This window comes from Tiliqua scincoides, chromosome 1 (genome assembly GCF_035046505.1).
Source record: "Tiliqua scincoides isolate rTilSci1 chromosome 1, rTilSci1.hap2, whole genome shotgun sequence".
NCBI classification, from domain to species: domain Eukaryota; kingdom Metazoa; phylum Chordata; class Lepidosauria; order Squamata; family Scincidae; genus Tiliqua; species Tiliqua scincoides.
Genome location: NC_089821.1, coordinates 182,378,021 through 182,400,862, shown reverse-complemented (window position 1 = coordinate 182,400,862; position 22,842 = coordinate 182,378,021). Strand labels below are relative to the sequence as shown.

General features: G+C 41.2%; 1 protein-coding gene across 1 annotated transcript in view; it reads left to right on the top strand.

Annotated features, from left to right (window-relative positions):
* The window catches only part of ME1 (malic enzyme 1), a 144,211-nt gene that overhangs the window by 15,337 nt on the left and 106,032 nt on the right, over positions 1-22,842 (top strand). Inside the window, exons 2-3 of the mRNA XM_066612481.1 lie at positions 10,436-10,569; positions 18,016-18,165. Of these exons, the coding sequence (XP_066468578.1) occupies positions 10,436-10,569; positions 18,016-18,165 (284 nt within the window). The remainder of the gene's footprint in view (positions 1-10,435; positions 10,570-18,015; positions 18,166-22,842) is intronic.

Here is a 22,842-nt window from a genome sequence, read left to right as displayed (position 1 = left end):
GAAAATGACCCTAATTGTGGTTTGCTCAGTGCACATGTAAAACATTGAGGGCAAATTGGGCCTTATAGCAAATTATGACCTTTGTTGTTTGCTTCCTTCTTCCTAATGGTTAAACTGGGATTACAAGGAAATTAATGGTCTTCCTACTGCCACCGTCTGAACTTAACTTTTTCCTCAAAACAATCTTGTGAGGTAGGTTAGGCTGAGATGTGTGACTGGCACTAGGTCACCCAGTCATGATTGAGAGGGGATTTGCGCCCAGAACTTCCGGGTCTATGTCCAGCACCCTTAACCACTGTATCACTAACCTGCCCCACAGATTTGCTACAAAGATTGCTGAGTATGCATGAAGGGGTTTCCCTTTGGATAATGTAGAAGTCCATCCTAAAACACTTATCTGGTAATAAATCCCACTGAGTTCAGGGAGATTTATGACTGAGTAGACATGCATAGGATTGCAATTTTTGTTTCTTACTCAGTCAACATAGCAAAAGAAATCCAGACAACAGTTGTAAAGAAGCAGATATGTTAGTGAATCAGTTGATTGATTTCCACATTAAAGCATTGCACATGGAGGTTATTAGTGTGAACATAAGAACATAAAGCAGATTTGGCTTTAAAAAGATGTCTGGAACTGGTTCATGTGCAGCTCCTTTGGGATGTCTGCAGATAAACCTTTCTCTCACCACATGTGCTGAACTGATTGTTTACTAGCTGGAGGAGATCCGAGAAGTAGAAGGGAGAGTAATTTCTTTCATTGCCTTTATTTCATTTTTTGGACCTATACTGTACTTAGGAAATGAATGCCCTTTTAAGGAGGTTGATTAGTCTTATTAAAATGAAGACTGTTGCAAAATACATAACACGCAATCAGTATTTTTTTTACCATATAAAATAACCTCTTAACGTCCCTACAGCAAATCTTTCTTTCATAACTGACAGCTGTGCATTCAGTATTGTATGGCTCTTGGTTACAGTACAGAGGGACCCCTTATCTGCAGATCCTGTGTCCATGGAATCACTTATCCATGGATTGGGTCTGTGGGCCTCCTTGCGTGGCCCCCCTGACTTATGTGTACCTTCTCTGGAGAGCAAACCTCTCCTCTGGAGGGTCCTGTGAGCCCAGCAGAGGCCACAGATGTCCGTCCGTGGCCTCTGCCAGGCTCAGACTGAGCCTTAGAAGTGAAAAACATCACTTTTGATGTTTTTAATGCCTTATAAGGCATTTGGAGGCCCGGGGAAGCTCCAGATGGAAAGCCACAGCCTCCTAATGCTTTATAAGGCATTTATAACATCACTTCCAGTTTTATGAAAAATACCAAAAGTGACTCTTTTTTGTCTCTGAGACTCATTTTGAGCCTGACAGAAGCCATGGACACCTGTCCTCAGCATCTGTTGGGCTCGGGACCTGCCAGATAAGAGGGGAACAGAGCTTCCCTCGCCTCCAGAAGGTGGGAGTAGGTGTCCTCTCGTATGTTCAGATTCAGGTTCAGCGGGGGGTTCCAGAACAGAACCCCTGTGAATATGGGGGCATGCCTATATTTTGAATAATTTTAAATAGATGTGAACCAGCCACTTGTAAACAGCTGACAAGTTAGGGCCCAATCCTATCCAACTTTCCAGAACTGATGCAGCCACAATGCAGTCTGGAGGTAAGGGAACAAATGTTCCCATACCTTGAGAAGGCTTCTGTCACTGCCTCCCCAACAGAGGAAGCAGTGCATACTCCATAGGCACAGCAGCACTGGCTCTGGAAAATTGGATAGGATTGGGTCCTTAATAGCCTGTAACTGCAGTTTTCAAACTCTCAGGGAACTTGAGGACCACAGTAAGTCCTTGCAGGGGAGGGGAAGGAGGCAGTGGGGGTGGGGGGAAGTGACTGTACTCACCATTCCCTGCAGCAGCCTCCCGGAGGTGTGACCCTCCGCAGGGCTCCCCAACATTCCAAAAGCGAAAGTGGAGTGATCGTGCTTCACCTTTGCAAAACCAGAAATGGAGCGCGATCACTTCGCTTTCATTTTCAGAAGGCTAGGGAGCCCTGCAGACGCTCGTGCACACCTGGGAGGCTACTGCAGTGTGATCCTGGGGATTGCGTCGCTGCCTTCCCCCTGCACCCGCCGCTTAAGGGGGCAGAAGCCAGGGCTGTCAGTCTGGGGCATTGTGACACCCCAGTTTGAATAGCTCTGGCCTACAAGGATTCAAATCCATCCCTAAAACAAGCCATCAGAGTCTACTTGTACTGCAGAACTTTCACTTGGGTTTTTGCCGGCTGTGTTGTATATGTATTCCAGAAATATAGTTATTTAAATTCTTCATAATGACATACAACATTAGCAACTACTTGGAATTGGGAGACCTGTAACCATAACTTTCCAAAGTTTTAACAGAAAATTGGCTATCTAACTATGGCAGGGAAAAGGGTATCATTTACAAATTCTTTACATAGGGAAAACTCAAAATGTTCTCAGGCCACCTAAGTAAATGCAGCTATTTGTTTGATTTATAAGGCATCCCCCCCAGAGCATGGACTTTTCCTAGATTAGGTTAATAGTGCAAGTTTTGCATTATTTTCAGACCTTTCATCTGAAACTTGATCACACATGTAAGGCTAGTAACCCCAAGTGCAATTTTATCCTGAGCATGATAGTTTTGTTTCTGCAATTTTTTCTGCCAACATGAGTAGAATGAGCAGAACATTATTTTTGGATCGAGAAATACAAACAAGCTTCACAATATATAGCAACAGTATAAATTTATAGCGATTAATAACTGCATATTATAGATTAATGGCGTAATCCTATCTTGTGCTGGAACAGGGAAGCCAGGAGGCTTGCGCTGTATCCACCGCGAGAGGGCTTCACTGTGGCTCAGCCGAAGGTAAGGGGAAACTCTTCCCCTTACTCCCAGGTACTCCTGAGGTGGCACAAGTCTGAGGAGAGCGGAGTGGCTTGAAGTCGCTCCACATTGTTCAGGATCGGGGGGGGGGGGAGGAATTGGGATCCAGCATAACAGCATCCATAATAGCTGGATCATAATAGCTGGATTATCTCTTACTGAAAAGGTTTTTCTCATACTCCACTATCTTAATCACCCAGAAGCTGAATCACCCTAAGGGCTCAAGCTTATTATGAGGAATAAATACCTTTCCCCTCCCTTGGGTTCAGGCTTAAGTTATATACCAAGAAATCAAGTGATAAATGTTTAGCTAACTAATGAACTCTTCAGTGTAGAAAAAAAACAGAATAAGTGTTACATAGTCACATGTGAAGTGTTTTTTTTTCTACTCCTGTTAGTTTTAATGAATGTTTTTGAGACCTTGCAAAATATTGGGTTAGACATACAACCAGCCCCCATATATGTTGGCTGTAGAGTTGGCGATAGAAGCATTTTATAATTTCACAGATTTTGTTTGGAAACTGCTAAAAATTTTTATCATCATCTCCCCCATTAGACAGTTCAGTTTTTAAAAAATCATTAATGTATTTGGGCTATTCAGTTGTAGTTTTTGAATAAAGTGTATCTTCTCATAAATTATTTTTGTATGCTGGCAATAAATAAAAAATAAATTCTGTCCATTCCCTTGCTAGATGGAAAAGTCAATTCCTGTGGAAAGTAAATTTCTCACTGTATTTTCATCCAATAATGACCATGTATTCTGTAAATTGGTATGAGAGAGTTACTAGTTATTTTTTAAAGCTACTCTGCACATTTGTAACAAAGATGTACAGTGTCTTGGAACGGTTTGTGTGTGTATATGCAGATTGGTTTGGAGGGCAAAAAGTTAAATCCTTATTTTGGTTCTGCTGTTGGAAAGTATTGCAAAGTTTCACATAGTTTCCAAAGACTGTAATTTTTTGCTGTCTAGCTGCATCTCAGTAACAGCAAATTTGCCTTTAGTAAATATTTCAGGTACTGAATTTTCCCCAACTCTGGCTCCCAAAGCTTACTGATACCCTCAATTGTAATTTCTGTTGATCTATTGATACCTCTATTTATTCTACCTCTATTGATACTCTCAATTGTAATTTCTTTCAAACCACACTCTCTTGGCAAATTAACTTACATAAATTGAAGCCTCAGGTGATAGTCTTTTGGGATCAATATACAGAACCCACTAGGACTTGTACTGATAATGTACAAGTGAATGAAAGTGGTCAAAGAGCCCCAACGACCTGGACTGCAGATATCTTCTCCTGAACTTGCTTTCTTGATTTCTCGGAAAAACAGTTTTGACAGCACTCAAACGGCAAATCATGATTTCTTGCAAGCATGATAGCTTCCAATTCCTCCATGGTACACACCTTTACTTTGTAATTAGAGAGAGGGACTGAGATTTTCCACTGCAGCAAAACTTTGTCCTCCTCTGCCAGAATAGCAATATTAGTAGCCCTCTTCCATTTTTCCAAAAGTAAGTAAAGAATAATCTACTTGAGCCCCAAGGTTCATATCCTTTAAGAGCCTGTGTATTCTGGAATCTTAGAATACATGCTTAGTCACTCTAGCTAAAAAGCAAATAGTTGTTTGACAGTTCAAAAATAAAGTTTATTGTGGCAGAAACTTTCATGGCACAATGAAAGCACCTGTCAGATGTGTGAAATGTGGTCTTTCACAGATAATTTTTATTTATCTGTATGTATTTATTTATTTGTAATAAAAATTATAGATATGTGCATGTGTAGAAAAAAATATTTGTGCCAGTGTATTTCTCTGTACCTCTGTGTTTAAAGAAACTATCCCATGTGAACCTGTTTGTGATTGTTCTCCTCTTTGGAGCTTCTCCTTTGTGTTCCCCTGCTGTTCAAGATGTGGCAGGTGCTCATGAGGGATAGGATCTTCCCAACTGTGGCACCTAAGCTATGTCATGGAACCCTAGCAATACACACATAGCCCTGTTTCTGGCTGCTTTCAGAATGGCATTGTAAACCGTATTGTTTAGGTAAGCTTTCTTGATCTTTTAAAGAGGATTTATTGGAATTTGTTTTTTCTTCTTGTTGCTATCAGTTTTTATTGTGTATTTATGCCTTAGTTAAATATAAGTTTCTTTGAGTTTACTTCTGTTTAGAAAGTTAAGGTGCATAATAATATTTGCAAATTTAAGATAATATTTCATGCAACTGACAAAGGGTACTCTTGTCCATGTAAGCTTATTCCACACTAAATCTATTAGCCTTCATAGTAAGACCTTTCGGTGCAACAGATGAACACAACTACCCCTCTGTAATTTGTCTGTTTGGTAACTGACATACATAGGTAGCAACTGTTGGCAGAATCATGGCTTTTCTTATCTTGTACTAGTATACAGTCCATGAAAAGATAATGCCTTGGATAAAAGGGCATCTTTGGATCTTTGACCCTTCTCTGTTCCCCTTTTGTTACTAAAAAGTGCTTTGAAAATAAACATTCATGAAAATGCATTGGTTTTTCTTTAGTCTAAAAAGTCTGTTTACATTGAAAATGGCAGCGGTCCTGGTATCATGATTGACTCATGATGAAAAATGCTTGCTGAAGACAGATTTGTGGTAAGGTAACTATTTCCATTGAGCTTTCCAATAAATACTGTAAAAAACCCAAAATACTTTGCAGCTTTATTCTTACACTGATATAGACTCATCATTTCCCCCTCACCCTTCTCAGTGCTGTTATCATTTCATGTGAAACACTTAAGACTTCTGCATCAGCACATTAGGCTGGGCTGTTGATCCATTTTGAAAGCAATTTAGGGCCCAATCCTATTCAATTTTCCAGCACCGGTGCAGTTGCAATGCAGCCCCAAGGTAAAGGAACAAATGTTCCCATACCTCAAGGAGGCCTCTGTGACTGCTGCCCTACCACAAGATGCAGTGCATGCCGCATTGGCACAGTTGCACCGGCACTGGTAAATTGGATAGGATTGGGCACTTAAATGGTTTATTTTTATGGTGTGGATCATAAGCTCATTCTTCTCCAAGATCCTTAACACATGAAAAAGAAGGTTTAGTATTGTCTTGTGGATAACACAAGAAATACAGTTTTGGTTTTTCTGCATTGCAGAGGAGGAGCCTTAGCTTTATTTATTGTGGAGCTCTATTTTAATATACAGTACTCTGTTCCATTTTTGCTCTAGTGACACAGATTAAAATTATGCAGGAAAATTGACAGTGGAATCCTAAGCATGCTTTCCTAGGCATGTACAAACCCCATTGTACATAGTGAGACTTAATTCTGAGTAAGCATACTGAGGATTCAGTTGCGGATCTGGTCCCAGTTGCAGGGATACATGACTGCAAAATACTGCCTGTCTCCCCAAAAACTGCACTTCTGGTTTCTGCGGAAAATGTGAAGTGCCATTTTTTGGCATTTTGAAGGTCTCAGAAGGTGTTTTGGGTGCTGGGAGACTGCAGGCAGCCTCCCTGGCTCTTGAAAGGCCTTCTAAGGCCTCAAAAATGGGCCCCAAAAAAGAAAAAATGGCAGTGGGTAAGGTCATGGTGCTGCCTACTGTGGGGTGCTGCCCAGGGTATTTGCCCCAAGCCCCCCCAGGTACACCAGTGGGATTACACCGTAAATGTAAATTTACAATATTAAAAAACCAAAGTAGGATCCTGTATTTCTGTATTGACATTAAATGGCTATATATGTGCAGGTTTCATTTGATCTTCAGAAATGCTTTATCTTAATCTTTAAAATAAATGAATAACATCTTAAATTCATCACCTTTACTACACTGGATTTCGGTGGTGTATACCTAAATCAACATACAGTATATCTAATTGGGCCACTATTCTGAGTAGTTCTCAAACTATGCTCACTATGCACATTTTCCTAAAGCTCTATACGTATTTATTTTTGTTTAATGTTTTCAGATGGGAACCATCATATCAGAATAGGAATAGTCATTGCCGCCAAATCGCATGAGATTGCTGTATTTCACTTTGTATCTGCGTATGATAATTGTGACTAGGAGGCAAATGTCTTGCTTCAGATTTTCTTTCTTGTTACTAAGTGGGGCAAATACATCTACCACCATATTCCATTATGTTATCCTTCAAACATTCAGCTTGCTGTTGTGCTGCTTCATAATGACATCTGCCTGGTAGCGAGCGTTTAGATTGTGACCCAGCTTGTCTAAATAATGCTGGTGTGCATTATCACTGGTATAATTCCTGAAACTGAAAATTGATTATCACTCATGAAAACAAGATAACTAGACACAAGTGCTAAAATTCCTTATCGCTGGTGCTCCCTTGTCAGGTATGTGAGTCATGAGATGCATGTTAGAATTTAGTGTGGTAAAAAGTATATATACAGTATAACAATGGCAGCACTATTATGGTTAGTGAAAAGGTGGGCAGCCCAATCCTGAGCTGCTGCTTCGGAAACACGGGACAATAGTGTAGCTCATTCTCTGATGAACTTTTGTTCAGAGGAACATTCCCCCCCCCTTGTGCAAATGGAGCTTCTTCTGTGAATGAAAGCAGTATCCTCAAATACAAATACCATTAAGCTATTTCTGCCCAGTGTTGTGTATATGAAACGGGTTAAATGTGTACACCTGTGAACTGAACAAAAACTGGTTTTAAATTTTAAGGGAGTCTCATGTTGCTGCCTGGGTTTAAATGTGACTCCTGTAGACTGGAGACAATTGACTAACAGCTCAATCCTATTATTGTCTACTCAGAAGCAAGTCCCACTGAGTTCATTGGGGCTTACTCCCAGGAAAGGCTGCATAGGATTGCAGCCTAAAAGAGTTTGAGATTAGGCCAACATCTACTTTCATAACAACTTGCAAGTAAACATTAGTGCTAAATAAAAAAACTCTACTGGCATAACAGGAGAGCTTTTGTTAAAGAATTACAATGCCTCTTCTACCTTGTAATTTTGATTCTACTTCTAGCTGTGTAAAAATACAGCTCATTCTCAAAAGGACCATCATAGTTTTCAGGGCAAAGATCTTATCCTTTCTGCTGAGCAAAACTTTAATTATAGAAGACCTTACTTAATAAGAACCCAATCCTGTGCATGCTGCCCAGTGACAGTGATCTTCCTGCAGTGGCACTGACTGCCATAAAGCAGTCAGCGCCAGTCACAAAAGGCATTTCAATAGCAGTCCATTTGGTGCGCTACTGGCAATACCAGTGGGAAGGTCTGTGCCTTCCTGTCTGTTCCAGCACTTCTCCTGTGGCTCAGTGACAAAGATAAGTCAGCAGGAGAGGTAGGAGGGGTGGCAGGAGAGTGAAATGAGGGTGGAGAGGGGGTAAATGGGGTGGGGGAGGGCAAGTGTTAGCAGATGGACAGATCAGGCGCGGGAGGGGGTTCTGCTATCTTGTCCACCTTCCCAGACCCAATTCTGTGGTACAGACCTATGCCGGCTATTTAGCTAGTGCAGATCTGAGTAGACCCCTCCATGCCACAGAGGCTTACCCCTGAGTAAGGGAGCAAATGGCAATGCTGTATGGGGGGGATGGATGAGATTGTACTGTAGATCTAGAAGACTTTGCTCTAGTATAGGGGTGTCCAAAGTTTTTGACAGGAGGGCCACATCAACTCTCTGACACTGTGTCGGGGGCCGGGGGAAAAAAGAATTAATTTACATTTAAAATTTGAATAAATTTACATAAGTTTACATAAATGAATATATTAAAGATGAACTTATATGAATGAATGAAGGTCTTGCAATAGCTCAAGGCCTATAAAAGGCCTTGCACAAAGCAAGGCTGGCCTTTCCTTTGCTGCTGCTACTGCATCACAGACGTGAAACAGCAAGAAGAGGACGGAGCCCTCATCCCACAGCTCATGTGAGAGGTCAAACAGGTCAAACAGTCAAAGAGGTCAAACAGTCACCCTCACGCTGCGAGCAGTTGTGTCGGGCCAGTGTGGGCGCCAACAAATCTCTGGAGGGCCAGAGGCTCATTGGAGACTGGAGGCTTCCTAAAGGCTGCATTGAGAGGCCTCGAGGGCCACATGTGGCCCCAGGGCCAGGGTTTGAGCACCACTGCTCTAGTAAGTCATGTCGGTGAGAAATGCCTCCTTTCCATCCTGCTAGATGGAAACTCCTCCGTACAATTCAAAAACCTGCATACCTTTTCCTTATTAGCATAAACATGTCACGTATTTTGTAGTTGCTTATGGTCAAAGAACAGTTTGAAGGATGTACCCGATGATGGTCATATCCTCCATTTAGTAGTGCTGACCTGGATCCTTGTTATAGCATCATCCATAAGCATGTCGATTATGCATGTCTAGTGTTAAGATCTTGTTAAGTGTTATACTGTATATTGCTTCTACTGATCATTGATCATGGTGTCTATATAGTCTGCTACTGAACAACAGAGAGAATAAAATAATCCACCAGAAAACCATGGTAATTATTTTTTAAAAATGAATTGCATTTCTTACCAGCTTGAGAGAGATTAAGTATTAGTAGGCTAAAGAGACAGTCTAGATATTTTTCAGCAGAGTAGAATTTCCATTTAGCAGTAAAATGTACTTCTACGTTATATTCTGTAGAACTATTTATTCTGGATAAGACCATTCATTCCTAAAGATTTTAGAAGAACAATTATCTATATTCTTAGGAAAAATAAAACACATTTTAGAATGATATTTGTACGATGCAACATTTACAGGTTGAGTCTCATTATTCACGAGGTTTCCGTTCCTAAGCAGATGGCAAAAATTGCATTAAAGCAAATCCATTTAAAAAGCAATGTCCCTTTCCTAGGTGATGTAAAAACAGCATTGCTTGCTTTGTGATGTAAGATTAGGGCCCAGTCCTATCCAACTTTCCAGCACTGGTGCAGCCGCAATACAGTCTGAAGGTAAGGGAACAAATGTTCCCATACCTTGAGGAGGCTTCTGTGACTTGCTCCCCATCAAAGGATGCAGTGCATGCCCCACTGGCACAGCTGCACCAGCCCTGGAAAATTGGATAGGATTGGGCCCAGTGTCATTAGATAGCAATTCATCAATCAGTCTCTCTCCAGGCGTTTAGAAAGGTTTCACTCTGAACCAGCAACCCCTCCCTTCACCCAGAGCACAGCACTGGGAAAGAATGCCTAGTGATTATCTTTCTTTCTCATGCTCAGGGGTTGCTTGACTTAGAGTGAAACTGTTCTAGGTGCCTGGAGAAAGAATGATTGATGGATTGTCAACCAGCTGCCCTTTCTCTCACATTAACAAGGCTATTGTTAAACAACTTTTCTCTTTCAATTGAAAGAGCCCTTCTCATTGCATTGTGATAAAATAGTGGGTGAAAAATCTGTGGATAATTAGGTTATTTGCTCATATTAGATGTAACATTTTAAGAGTGGTTAGATTGAAAACTTTAAAACATGGGAATATGCATTTAAAGGTGTGTGTGTTGTGCAGTGCAGTTCTTTCCAGCAAACTGGTTCTTGTAGAATTTTAAAATGTGTGTGTGTGTTTTTTTTACTGAAAACATACTTTTCTTTTAATACAGGGCCTGGCTTTCACCTTGGAAGAGAGACAACAACTGAATATTCATGGATTGCTTCCTCCTTGCTTTCTCAGTCAAGATATCCAAGTTTTAAGGGTTATTAGAAACTTTGAAAGACAAGCATCTGACTTGGACAGGTAAAGTCTGGAAGGTTTTTTTAAACACTAATCCAGGAAAAATATACCAGATGTTGCAATTTAACTAATTGCTGACTTTTTGTAAGAAGTGCCTGATGCTTAATAAGATATTGCTCTCTTCAGCTTATTTTAGCTGGCCTTGATCCAGAGAGCCTTGTATGCAGCTGTGAGCTTCATCTTTGCCCAAAGTTCTTTCTGCTCTGTGGAAAAAGGTTGTAAGCAGTGGTGGGTGGGCGGGCGGGCGGGCGCAAAGCACTAAGTTTTGTAGAGTGCCTCAATATACCCTGTAAGCTGCCCCTCCCCCTTGCTGCTGGAGCCATTCCCAGTAGCAAGAGCAACAAGGAGGAGATGCCTCCACGATGCTCTCACTGCTTGGAATGGATCAGACAGTGAGGGGGAGGTGCAGTTTATGGGGTTTGTTGAGGCGTGCTGAACTTAGAGCTTTGCCCCCCCCCCCCCGCCAATGCCACTGGTCACAAGAGTGTAATGGGGTATATATTCAGTACTGAGTAGGCACACAGTGCCATCCTCTCACATCTTCCACTCACTTTCTGTCTGTGGCTCCCTTTTGCCTGAGACAAAAAACACTATTATTGTTGTTCCTTTCCTGGAGCTGGACTTGCCTGACCCATGTAGCAGCCTGCCTGGTGAGCACAGTACAGGCTGGGAGGAATGGGAAAGGCCTCAGTGTGGCAGAGTGTAGGCCATTGGCTGGGTGAGCAGACCATGCCTAGCCATTCTGCAAGTATCTGCAGGAGCCTTCTTGTCTCCTGTAAGAAGAGTCCTAGAACCCAGAGTGTGACCAGGCAAGGAGAATAGAACCAGGAAGTGGGGAGGGACCAGCCAAGGGCAGGAGAGTGTAAGGAGTTGGCCAGGGATGATAGGGGTTGGCTGAGGACTGGAGACTGATGGGAAGAAAGACTCCAGAGTCCTGAGTGGTTAGAGAAGACCCTGAGGTGGGGGAGTAGTAGGCTGTTGTAAACTCCCTTCCTCTGCTCTGAGGCAGTGTTTTTCAAACTGTGGGTTGTAAGCCAATTTCAGGTGGGTATATTTCAATATTTTATTTTTAATATATTAGACGATGCTAACATGGTATGTGACTGCATTTGGGGGAATGCTGCACATCTGTACTTTTAACAGGTTACTATGTATATCCTTTTAATAATTATAGTAAATGGGACTTACTCCTGGGTAAGTATGGGTAGGATTGCAGCCTAAGATTGTTAAAAATTTTCTTGCTTGATGATGTCACTTCTGGTCATGACATCACTTCTGGTGGGTCCTGAAAGATTCTCATTCTAAAAAGTGGGTGCTCAGTTTGAGAACCATTGCTCTGAGGCCCTAGGGGAGGAAGACAACCCTGAGGAGACCAGCCACATGGGCATGGCCCTGAAAGCCCTGTGTAGGCTACTAACCCTATACAGCAGGCAGGAGTCTAAGCCCTTCTCAGTGCTCCTGACATTCCTATTAACCTGTTAAATGTTTCAGGTTTCTTTTCCTTTTTCCTCTTAATTAATGGAACCTTTTTAAAAAGAGCATTACCTCTGTGTACTTATAGTGAAAGGGATAGATGGCAAGATCAGATAAAATAAGTATTTGCTTTCTCAACAAACAGTTACAAAGACTGTCTTCTGCCAGTATAACTAAACAAGGTCTGATAAACTTTCTTGGGTGTTCAGCTCAACACCTGAGTGCACATAGATGTAAACTCAAACATGGTTTATATTACCACAATTATGACTTGGTTGATATGTGTGAGTTCTTTTTTCTGAAATTTTATTTGTAAATCACAATGACCAATGTCCTCATTAACTTGATAATTATGCATTTCTTCAGCACTTTGAGCAGTTTGAAATGAGCCAGGATGAAAGCAATGCAACATGAAGGGAGACAAATTTTACATATGTGGACCAAAGAGTGCAGAGACTCTCTGTCTGGAAAGCCACTGCAAGCATGGGCTTTTGTGCACATAAACATTTGGTCACTGTGACTAATAAGCGCAGTCTATGGTTGTTTAACTTCGAATTAAAAAAAAAAAAGCCTACTACCCAACCATGTGTAACAATTCAAAATGAAAGCACAATTTTATTATTCTGCAAAATACCTAATTCTGTAAAATGACTGAAGTGGTGTGCTTGGAGATGTTCTGTATGTCGCTACTATGTTCTGCATCTTATGTACACTTTACTTGTGCAAATTCCAAGTATATGCACTCACCCCCACCCACAGGGGACACACACAACAGTTTAAATAGTGCAGGTGATTCAACCTGCAGCTCCACTTACTCATTATGTGCCCTGGAGTGAACCTGAAATGGAAAAATAAAGCTACTTGTCTCACATACTCTCCTACTGTGATTAAGAACTGTGTCTTTAAGAACTAAGTAGTACATATTTTTTGAATTGAAGGTAGTTTTGACTATTCACTATTTTGGTTTATTTGCCAGCCTCAAAATATAACCTTTGTGTGAGATGCGAACTGACTGTAATAACTGTAGGTTTGAAAAAATGGTTGTGGTTTGTGTAGAGGTGCAAATCTGTCCGTAAAGCTATTTATCCTCACTACATTATTTCAATGGAATGTGCACTTGAATGCACATTGAAGTGCATATACCAAGATGCTTTTTTAAGATCAAGAGGCTAAACATTCTGGGGCTAAACATTCATTCAAACCACATCTTCCCAGTTGGTATGTAGTCTTTTTCAGTTTTGATGTGTTTCCCTTTATAGGTGAGAATGGTACAATTCCCTCCCACAGGCCCAGGCATGGAACATTCTATTAGAAGCAGTGCAGTTTGGATAGACAATATCTGTATTGCTATATATGTTTGGATGCACATGTAATATATTTATTTAAAATATTTATACGCCACACTTCCCTGTTTAACTGGAGACATTCAAGGCAGTTGCAGGAACAATTTAAAACAACTAAAATTCATTAAAACAAATCAGTTAATATAGAAAAGGAACAAGAATGAAACAGCATACCAGTCAGAGAACTAACTGTAGGGAGTTGACCCAAATCACAGAAGGCAGAAGGGGAGAGAGGTTATCAAACCTTTGTTGCATGTGTGTGTGGGAGGCATGGGAGTCAGCCCAGTAGCAGAAGGCTGGGAATTTCACATGGGGCTTTCATTACTACAGATAAAGCCTTCCCACAACATTGCTGCCACCTTAATCTGTTAATGGTGGAATGTGTATGAAGGTTTGATCAGCTGATCTTAGGAGATGGGTACACTGATCTTGAAGTGCAAAAGGCTTCAGAGGTACTCGCCAGTTCCTTAAATTGCAGCTGGATGTGAATGGCAGCCAATTGGTACAAAAGTTGCATGACTGACAGCCCAATCCTGTTCCCCCCCCTCCCGCCCGCTGCTGGCAGAACACATGTTCCACTGGTAGAAGGAGAAGGATTGCTAGTAGGAATGTCACTTCCACTGGCAAGCACAGTAAGGCCACCAGGCAGTCACTGGCAGCTAGGTATTCTAACAAAGGTTTTCCTCAAACCCACCAAGTGGGTTGCAACCCAATGTTTGGTAGGTCCTGGGTTGGGTCCTCTCACTTCCCTTGCAGCTGGTTTGCTCAAAATTGGAGACCTCCAAATACAATTGGAGGCCACATCACGCCTCTGCAGGCCTCTAAAAGCAGCCAGAAAGTCACTTTCAGGTTTATGAAAAGTGACTTCCTGTTGCTTCCAGCGGCTTGTGGAAGCCTTCTGAGGCCTTTGAAGGCACAGTGCTGGAGAAGGAGGTAAGTCACGCCAGAGAACACTTGAGTTGTGCTGAGGTGGGGAGAAGTTAGAGAATCCTTATGCTAACTGGTGGAAAAGACTCCACCTACCACCTTGAGGTGAGTTGGGGTGAGCAGTGGGAGGAACAGGGGAAGTTTCTGGATGGGGACTGGGTGGGCATGGAGGTAGGAGGATGGGATCAGTAGCACTCTTGTACAGCCACATCCTGTCTCTCTTTTTTGTCAAAATAGCTGGTGCAGGACCAAGGAGATGCATAAGGAAAGTGGAGGCTTTCCTCAAGGCAAGGGAACATAAGAAGAGCCCTGCTGGATTGTGCCAAAGGCCCATATAGTCTAGCTTCCTGTATCTCACAGTGGCCCACCAGATGCCTCAGGGAGCACTCAAGACAACATGATATCTTTATTGTGTTGCCACTCCCCTGCATCTAGCATTCAGGTATAAGCCAGGGGTAACAATTTCCTTTACCCTGAGACCACTGCAACTGCCCCCTTCCCTAGGATCCATTGGCACACCTGTGTTGGTGGGGAAGGGGGGAGTTGAGTAGGATTGTTTGGTGAGTCATACAACCAGTCACCAGATATGCAGCTGAATTCTGCAGTGATTAACTGCTTTCCAGCTAACTGCTGCCATTGCTATCAGGTACTGATGGCAAGGATTCCTCTTTCCTGGTGACACCATAGAAGTGGCAGTAGTCAAGAGGACCATGAAACCATATTGGCTGATGTGCACTGAACTTGTTTCCTTTTAGTATTTCTACACCAGGTTTGATCTTATACTTCTACCCACAGTTGCCAACATTGCACATTCCTTGTTCCCTGCAGTTTTGTTTTAAGAAAGCTTAGCAGTTTTTTCATTACCACAATTTTCCTGTAAATCTCAGGGTGCAGATTATTCTCCTAGACTGACCTTTCCCCGTTTTCTTATTCAGCAAGTCTGCATGCATGACATCCACTTTGCTAATAATGGGAGTGTTAGTTCCAAAGTGTTTATAAACTTGTGTATGTGCTCTATTCTGTTTTTAAAACAAACAGTGCTGGATGGAAATTAAGATACGGCCTTATACCCCAAGGTTTGTGTCTAGGGGGGAGGTATGCGTTTATACAAATAGCTCTTTAAAAGGTCTTCTCTTGAAGTTCTTTCAGCACTTTTTTTTTTCCGCATACCTGGCCCAGAAGATCACTTATGCAGAATTTGCAGTCCAGGACTGCTCCAAATAAATAGATGAAGGATGAAAGATCACTTTGCGTTTTAAATAGAAGCATCTGGTTTTGGAGAATGAAGAAATAAAAAAGAAAATGGGCAACTGTTCAGAAAAAGACTGTGTTTCAGTCTTCTGGCTGCCATGCATGCCTGAGCTGTCTGGCATGGGCTCCATTAAGTTATGCATAATACATTCTCCACCTGTCACTTTCCTATGGAAATGAAATGTGTATCTCAAAAAGGGTCACCCTTGCAAAACTATATATCAGAACCAAGTATTATGAATTTGGTTTTTTTAGAGAAGAAAATTCTTTTGGAATTCAAAACTGTCTACACCTGAAAAGACAGAGTTGGAAAAGAGGGATGTAGAAGCATTCTTTGACTACAGACTAATGCACATGTGGCAAACAATTCTGAAAATATCTATTAAGAATATATATGCAACAACTTTATTTTCCCATTTAACAGGTAACGTGTTTGTAGTTGACATTTATATACTACAATTTGTACGTTGTTATCTGACATATCGGTCAGAATCCAAAGTGCTCAATGGGGTGTTTCTACATGTTCAGTGGGACTTGGGAGACTTCCTTTCTAATTGTAGCCTCCAAGCTTGCCAACAACTTGCTCCTGGCTTTCTGGACACCTTTATGAGTGGGTTCTGATTCAGCCTGAGGATCTGTGGATGAAGCAAACATTTTGTGGAAGCTCTGTAATATGTGCTCAGCCTCAAATTTTTGGGTGCGTGCATATGAATTTTTGAAACCTGCTACTATCACTTTTTACTCTGCTCTTTTATTCTGCTCCTTTATTCTGTCAGGGTTCAAATAGAACTGAAATGCACTGAAAAAGATACTGTATACTACCCAAATAACTTTCTCTTTGGGCTAAGTCAGTGGTTCTCACTGGGATCCACTTTTTAGAATGGGAATCTGTTAGGACCCACTGGAAGTGATATAATGACCGGAAGTGACATCATCAAGCTGGAAAACTTTTCACAATCCTAAACTGCAATCCTACCCATGCTTACCCAGGAGTAAGTCCCATTGACTATCATTTTTAAAAGAATATACATTGTAGCTTGTTAAAAATACAGGCCTGTAACTTTACCCCAAATGTAGTCATATACCATGGTAGCATCAAGTCTAATATATTAAAAATAAGATACTGAAATAAATGGAGACCCACCTGAAATTGGTTTGTGACCCACCTAGTGTGTCCCAACCCACAGTTTGAGAAACACTGGGCTAAGTAAAAGAAAGATACATATAGAAGCTAGAAAACAAAATTGTTACCTACAACATAATTTCCTAAGCATGTTTATTCAGATACAACTGAGTTCAGTGAGGTTTGATCTCTAGTATATATGCATTGGATTGTAGTTTTAGTGGCCTTCCTACACAGATAACTCAATCTTGTGGGTCTGCATCACTGCAATGTGTGTTCTGCTGGTGCAGTGTTTTTTACAGCCGTTGAAAAACATGATGCACAATAGAGTGCAGCCTGGTCACCACCACAAACAGTGTCAGCTGGACAACAAAAGCTATCATGGGAGCCCTGGGGCTGGTAAGTTGGTGTGGAGGCAGACAGGGAAGGATGGGTGGAACTGGGGGGGACGGTGTGTGTAGAGGGTGGAAAGGGGGTGGTTACTGGCATCAGCAGTTCTGCCAATATCCCCCTTCCCTGCCTCAGTCCACCTCCCCAGGTCCACTTGGACTTGCACTAGCAAGTCTCCGAGTAGACCCATCATTGCAGTTGAGACTTACCCCATGGCAAGAGAAGAAATGCTCCCTTACCTGAAAGAAGACCTCTGTGACTGCCTCCCCACAGGATGCAGTGTTTGTGCCGATGTAGTAGCTTCACTGGCGGGGAGTTGGATTTGGATAGGATTCGGCTGTAAATGAAATAGTACACATTGTGCTTGATTAGAACTGCATTATAGTTTCCATGCAATATAGTGTTATGTTCTATTTCTGTGATTTTCAATCTTTTTCATCTCATGGCATACTGACAAGGTACTAAAATTGTCAAGGCATATCCTCAGTTTTTTGACAATTGACAAGGCACACCATGCTTTTGGTAGGGGGCTCGCATCATCCAGTGGCCCTACTAATAAATGACCCTCCACCAAACTCCCATGGCACACCTGCAGACCATTCGTGGCACACCAGTGCGCCATGGCACAGTGATTGAAAATGGCTGTTCTGTTTCCATAAAATTGTTTGTTTATTGTCCTGTCCTATTAGCAAAATAATATGATTAATGCTAAAATAATATACTTGTCAGATAAGATTCCCTTTGTTGTGGCTTTTATTTCAGTCTCTTGCTTGAAGTTTGGTGATGATATTGTGGCAGTTAAGTACATTGGACCAGTAAGAGATGTTTTTCTAGACATAAAGAGCTTTAATGGAAAAATAAACAAACCACCACCTTATTATACATTTAATTCATGAGAGCTGCATATGTTGACAGTCTATTTTATAATTCATTTTTTCATAGGTACGTTCTGTTAATGAGCCTTCAGGATCGAAATGAAAAACTTTTCTATAAAGTGCTGACTTCTGACATTGAAAGATTTATGCCTATTGTTTATACTCCCACCGTGGGTCTGGCGTGCCAACAATATGGTATAACGTTTCGGAGGCCAAGGTATGTAAGCTTATACTTCACATACAAGTAATTGTATCTTTCTTCCCCTTGGCAAGTTGCTGCTTGACTTTCCCACCACCCCAGCATAGTTGAATGTAATTCAAAACGGGATTAATTAGGATAATTTGAACTACATTAAGTACACTTTAGTCTACCTAAACTGTAATTTGTATTACATTGCAAAAATAAACTGGTACTTTAGTGTTGGAAACACTGATACATTTTGCAACCTTGCTTAATAAAACTGAACATGATTTAACTGTTTGAAAAACAACAACATTCTAAATGGCAAAGGTGGATTAACTGCAAGAGCAAAATATCCAAGTCATGATATAATGCCATTTCTGTAAATAGGTTGAAACAAAGCTTTAAAAATTACTTTGAAATGTTGTTATTCCTTTTGGCAACATCAGGCAGCCTCTGCAGTTCACATGTATTTTTCCCCCAATTGTTTTAGTAGCCAACTTTTCTTTAATTTTATCAGTGTTTTCTCACAGTATATTTGTATAGTGCCAATGTTTACAGTGTTTCCTTTGGTTCCCTTTTAAAAAACTCCATTACAGCAATGTTTGAGCCATGCAATTATTAATGCTAACAAGACAATATTTTCATCCTTCAAGGGAAAGGGCCGCAGCTGTTATAAATCAGTAATCACCTGTGAAATCAGTAAGGCCACAATGACTTATATCAGCAGGAATTCTGACCCTGAGACACCATTATTATTTTATAATTTTTGTTCAATTTACTTCTTTTTTTTGCAGAAGTTGTTGTAGATATCTTAAAAATAGATTGAAGTAGAAAGAAATAGGGAGGGATCACCCTACAGTGCACCCTTTCATGGCTATGTCTGTCCTTGATATCTGGAATCAGTTGTATTCCACTGTTGTGTTTGATATTTCAGTGTTAACCTGTTTGGATCTTATATAAATTATTTTGTGCTTGGTAAACTTGCACTGCTACTAGGAATGTCATTTGGGTGGTTGGGTGAGAGTACCTTGGAGGCTTTCTGGGAGCATAGTATAACTTGGCTTTCAAGCACCGCATGTATCTTTGAGTTGAAAGAGGTACTGTGTGGGGCATGTGAAAGTACATGAACAGAGCCAACTTTTGTGATCTGAATGATGTCAAAATATATAGTCAGACTTTTAAAATATGGTTCTAGCTCAGCTGCTGCTAGACATAGCCAATTTTTTTTTTTCAATACTGTAGTACAATTGTTCTCACACATTTAGCATTGGGACCCACTTTTTAGAACGAGAATCTGTCAGGACCCACCAGAAGTGATGTGCAGTGCAATCCTATCCTGCGCTGTAACAGGCAAGCCAGGAGGCTTGTGCTGTATCCAGTGCAGGATAACGGTCAGAAGCGGCTTAGACAGAGGCAAGGGGAAACTTTTCCCCTTACCCGTGGGTAAGGGCTGCTGGCCCCAATGGGTCTCCTCCGACTTGTGCCACTTCTGGAGGTGGCAGAAGTCTGAGCAGAGCGGCTTGAAGCCGCTCTGTTCTCCTGGGAATTGGGGTTGGGATCCCAGCCCTGCCTCCCTTTCCCTGCCCACCTGCCCGCACACCCCCGGGACCGCTCACTGCTTGCCCTCCCCCTGCCCAGGAATGCCTCCCTCCCTTCTCCTCCTCCCTCATGCCCACCTTTCATCTTTGTGTCGGCTCTTGCAAGCCAACACATGGCAAGGGAGGAAGCCAGTGTGGAGACTTCCATCAGCCTCCGCAGGCCAGCGCTTCTGGGAGCGCTGGCCTGGCTTCCTCCCAAGGAGGCATGAACGTGCCTTACTCCACGTTAGGATTGCACCCATCATCAAACTGGAAAATTTTTGACAATCCTGGGCTGCAATCCTACCCACACTTATCCAGGAGTACGCCACATTGACTATCATTATTAATATACAAAGTAGCTTGTTAAAAGTACAGGTCTGTAGCATTTCCCCAAGTGCAGTCATATACCATGGTAGCATCAAGTCTAATATAATAAAAATAAAATATTGAAATGAATGGGGACCCACTTGAAATGGCTCGTGACTCTCCTGGTGGGTCCCAACCCACAGTTTGAGAAACACTGCTGTAGTAGCTTTTTGAGTTCCTGTTGTGCGCCATACACAAAATATTGTAATTGGTTTTTGTGTTTCAGTATGTTCCTTCTGGCCCCTTTGTTTTCTGTTCTTATGTGCAAGTTTAAAAAAATACTTTTGAAAGTGAGAAATCAGCTACTGAACTTAGTAATGTGTTCACCATTATTTTGACATGCATACAGTCACTGTTTTTTCATAGCACTGGTAAGGGAGCTTCAGTGCATTCTGTTTCTAAGGAACACTTTGGTAGCTGAGATGATCCAAGCATTACAAAAGACTGTACTTTGTGCTCTCAGGAAGGGACTGCTATGAGGCAGATTGGCAGTGTCTTATCAGTATATCAGTCTAAAGGCCAAAATAGACAAGGCATTAGATTGGATCCTAACCTTTTACAGGGCAGCACTTCATGGCTAGAACCTCCTTCTGTAAGCTCCAACAGTTGAGTGCTGCTCCACAAAAGGTTAGGATCCAACCCAGTGGGCCAACCAGCCTTTGAATTCACAAATTGCCACCTACCTGTACCACAGTCCTGATTCAAATTGCCTCCTTGCCAGCCGCTTTTAATATATTTAAGGATAAATACAATCTTTCACAAATCTTTAACCTCTTGTGAAGTTTGGCCCCAAGGACGTGAAGAAAAGTTAGAGAAGAGCTGAGATTTGGGGCAAGCTTAAACGTTCAACAGTTCTATCCTCTAAGATCAGTGGTTCCCCAATTATGAGCTGTGATTCCCTATGGAGCTGTGGAATCTTCACGAAGAACCTGCTGCCTTATACAATGTATTGAATTGTAGCCCTAATGGGGAGTTGCAGCCAATGACCCAGTAGGGCAAGGAAGCTGCCAGCTGAAAAAGTTTGAGGACTACTGCTCTAATATTCATTATCAGTTATAACCATGGTGGAATAAGAACGTCATCTCCACAGGGCAAAGGTCCTTGACTTTTTACATATGTTACATCATTGTTTCTCAAACTATGGGTTGGGACCCACTAGGTGGGTCGTGAGCCAGTTTCTGGTGCATCCCTATTCATTTCAATATTTTATTTTTAATATATTAGACTTGATGCTACCATAATATGTTACTGCATCTGTACTTTTAACAGGCTACTATGCCTATGCTTTTAATGATTGTAGTAAATGGGACGTACTGTTGTGTAAGTGTGGATAGGATTGCAGCCTAAGATTGTTAAAAAAATCTTCTGCTTGATGATGTCACTTCTGGTCATGACGTCACTTCTGGCGGGTCCTGACATATTCTCATTCTAAAAAGTGGGTCCCAGTGCTAAAAGTTTGAGAAACACTGTTATATTAATAGCATTTCTGAATCTGCAAAATGCTTCACATGTATTGTCTTAATATTTTCCTTTCAACAACAGTGGAGTTCATTTTTATTGAGAACTTTTGACACAGTACAATCTATTTTCAGCTTTTGCACAACACCCAGAAAAATTAGAAATTTATTTTATTGGGGGGGGGGGGAACATGGTAGACAAAAAGCCAAAGCCGGCTAATATCTTTATCAAAACCAACTTAAATATCACATTTTTTTCTCCCTTTTTGTTTTGCTTAACATCCAAACTGGAGAAGAGCTCTGAAGAGCTAAAAAGCTTGCAGACTACTTTTTGATACTTTATTTCTGTTTGAACATGACCCACCTCAATCTACCCATTCCTACACCATTGTAATTTATAATAAACTTGAAGCTCTCTTTCTTGCATTACTGAAGTAGAATAAATTGATCTCATATCACTGATACCATTTTTTCTATAGTTTTGAAATTTTTAAAAAAATCTTATTTAAAGGAAAACATCCGTATTGTATCCCTACAATGACAATACAGGCCATTTTCTTTCACTATTAGTGTTTCAAGAATATACAGGTAGTATCAAAAATCATGGAATGCCATTGTTGTGTGGCCAGAAAATTTCTGTTCTATAACTTGGCTATTGCTGAGGTATTTCTGGTGTAATCCTCTCAGGAGATTCATAAAGCTTTATAAACCTTTTCATTGGTTACATATCTGATAGTTAGGGTAATTTCTTGCTTTCCCTGCGTTTCATTTAAAAATGATTACGTAAAAAACTCAGTAATAAAGTTAGGTATTTTCTCATCTCTGCATAATTGCAGTTATTCAGACACTGCATAGCATCCACTGTGTTTGAGCTGGATTTTACAGACCCAACAAACGACAAGAGACTTTAATGGCAGGTGTAATGTTACATTAGGTGTAATGCTTCCATTACTTTGCCTTCCCACATTTCTTAAGCTATTTTTTTTTAAAAAAATTACATTATAAAACATTCGTGAACCTTTCCAACATTGATATTGTTGGAATATCTCATTAATCTGAGATGTGGCATGAATAGCATGTAAGTTGGGCTCATGACAAAAGAAATCTGTTAAGAGAGAAGCACTTTTTCTTGTTTTTTTTAACATTTAGAAGGCCTGACCTGCACTCAATTCCCACAAGGCATAATGGTCCCCTGGCTGTTTCATTCCCCATCCACCCTTTGTGTATGCTTGTGCTGGCACCATGGCAGGTCTTAAGGTGAAAGAGGATCCATCTGTGCCTTTTACCCTTTGGCCCACCCCTAAAGC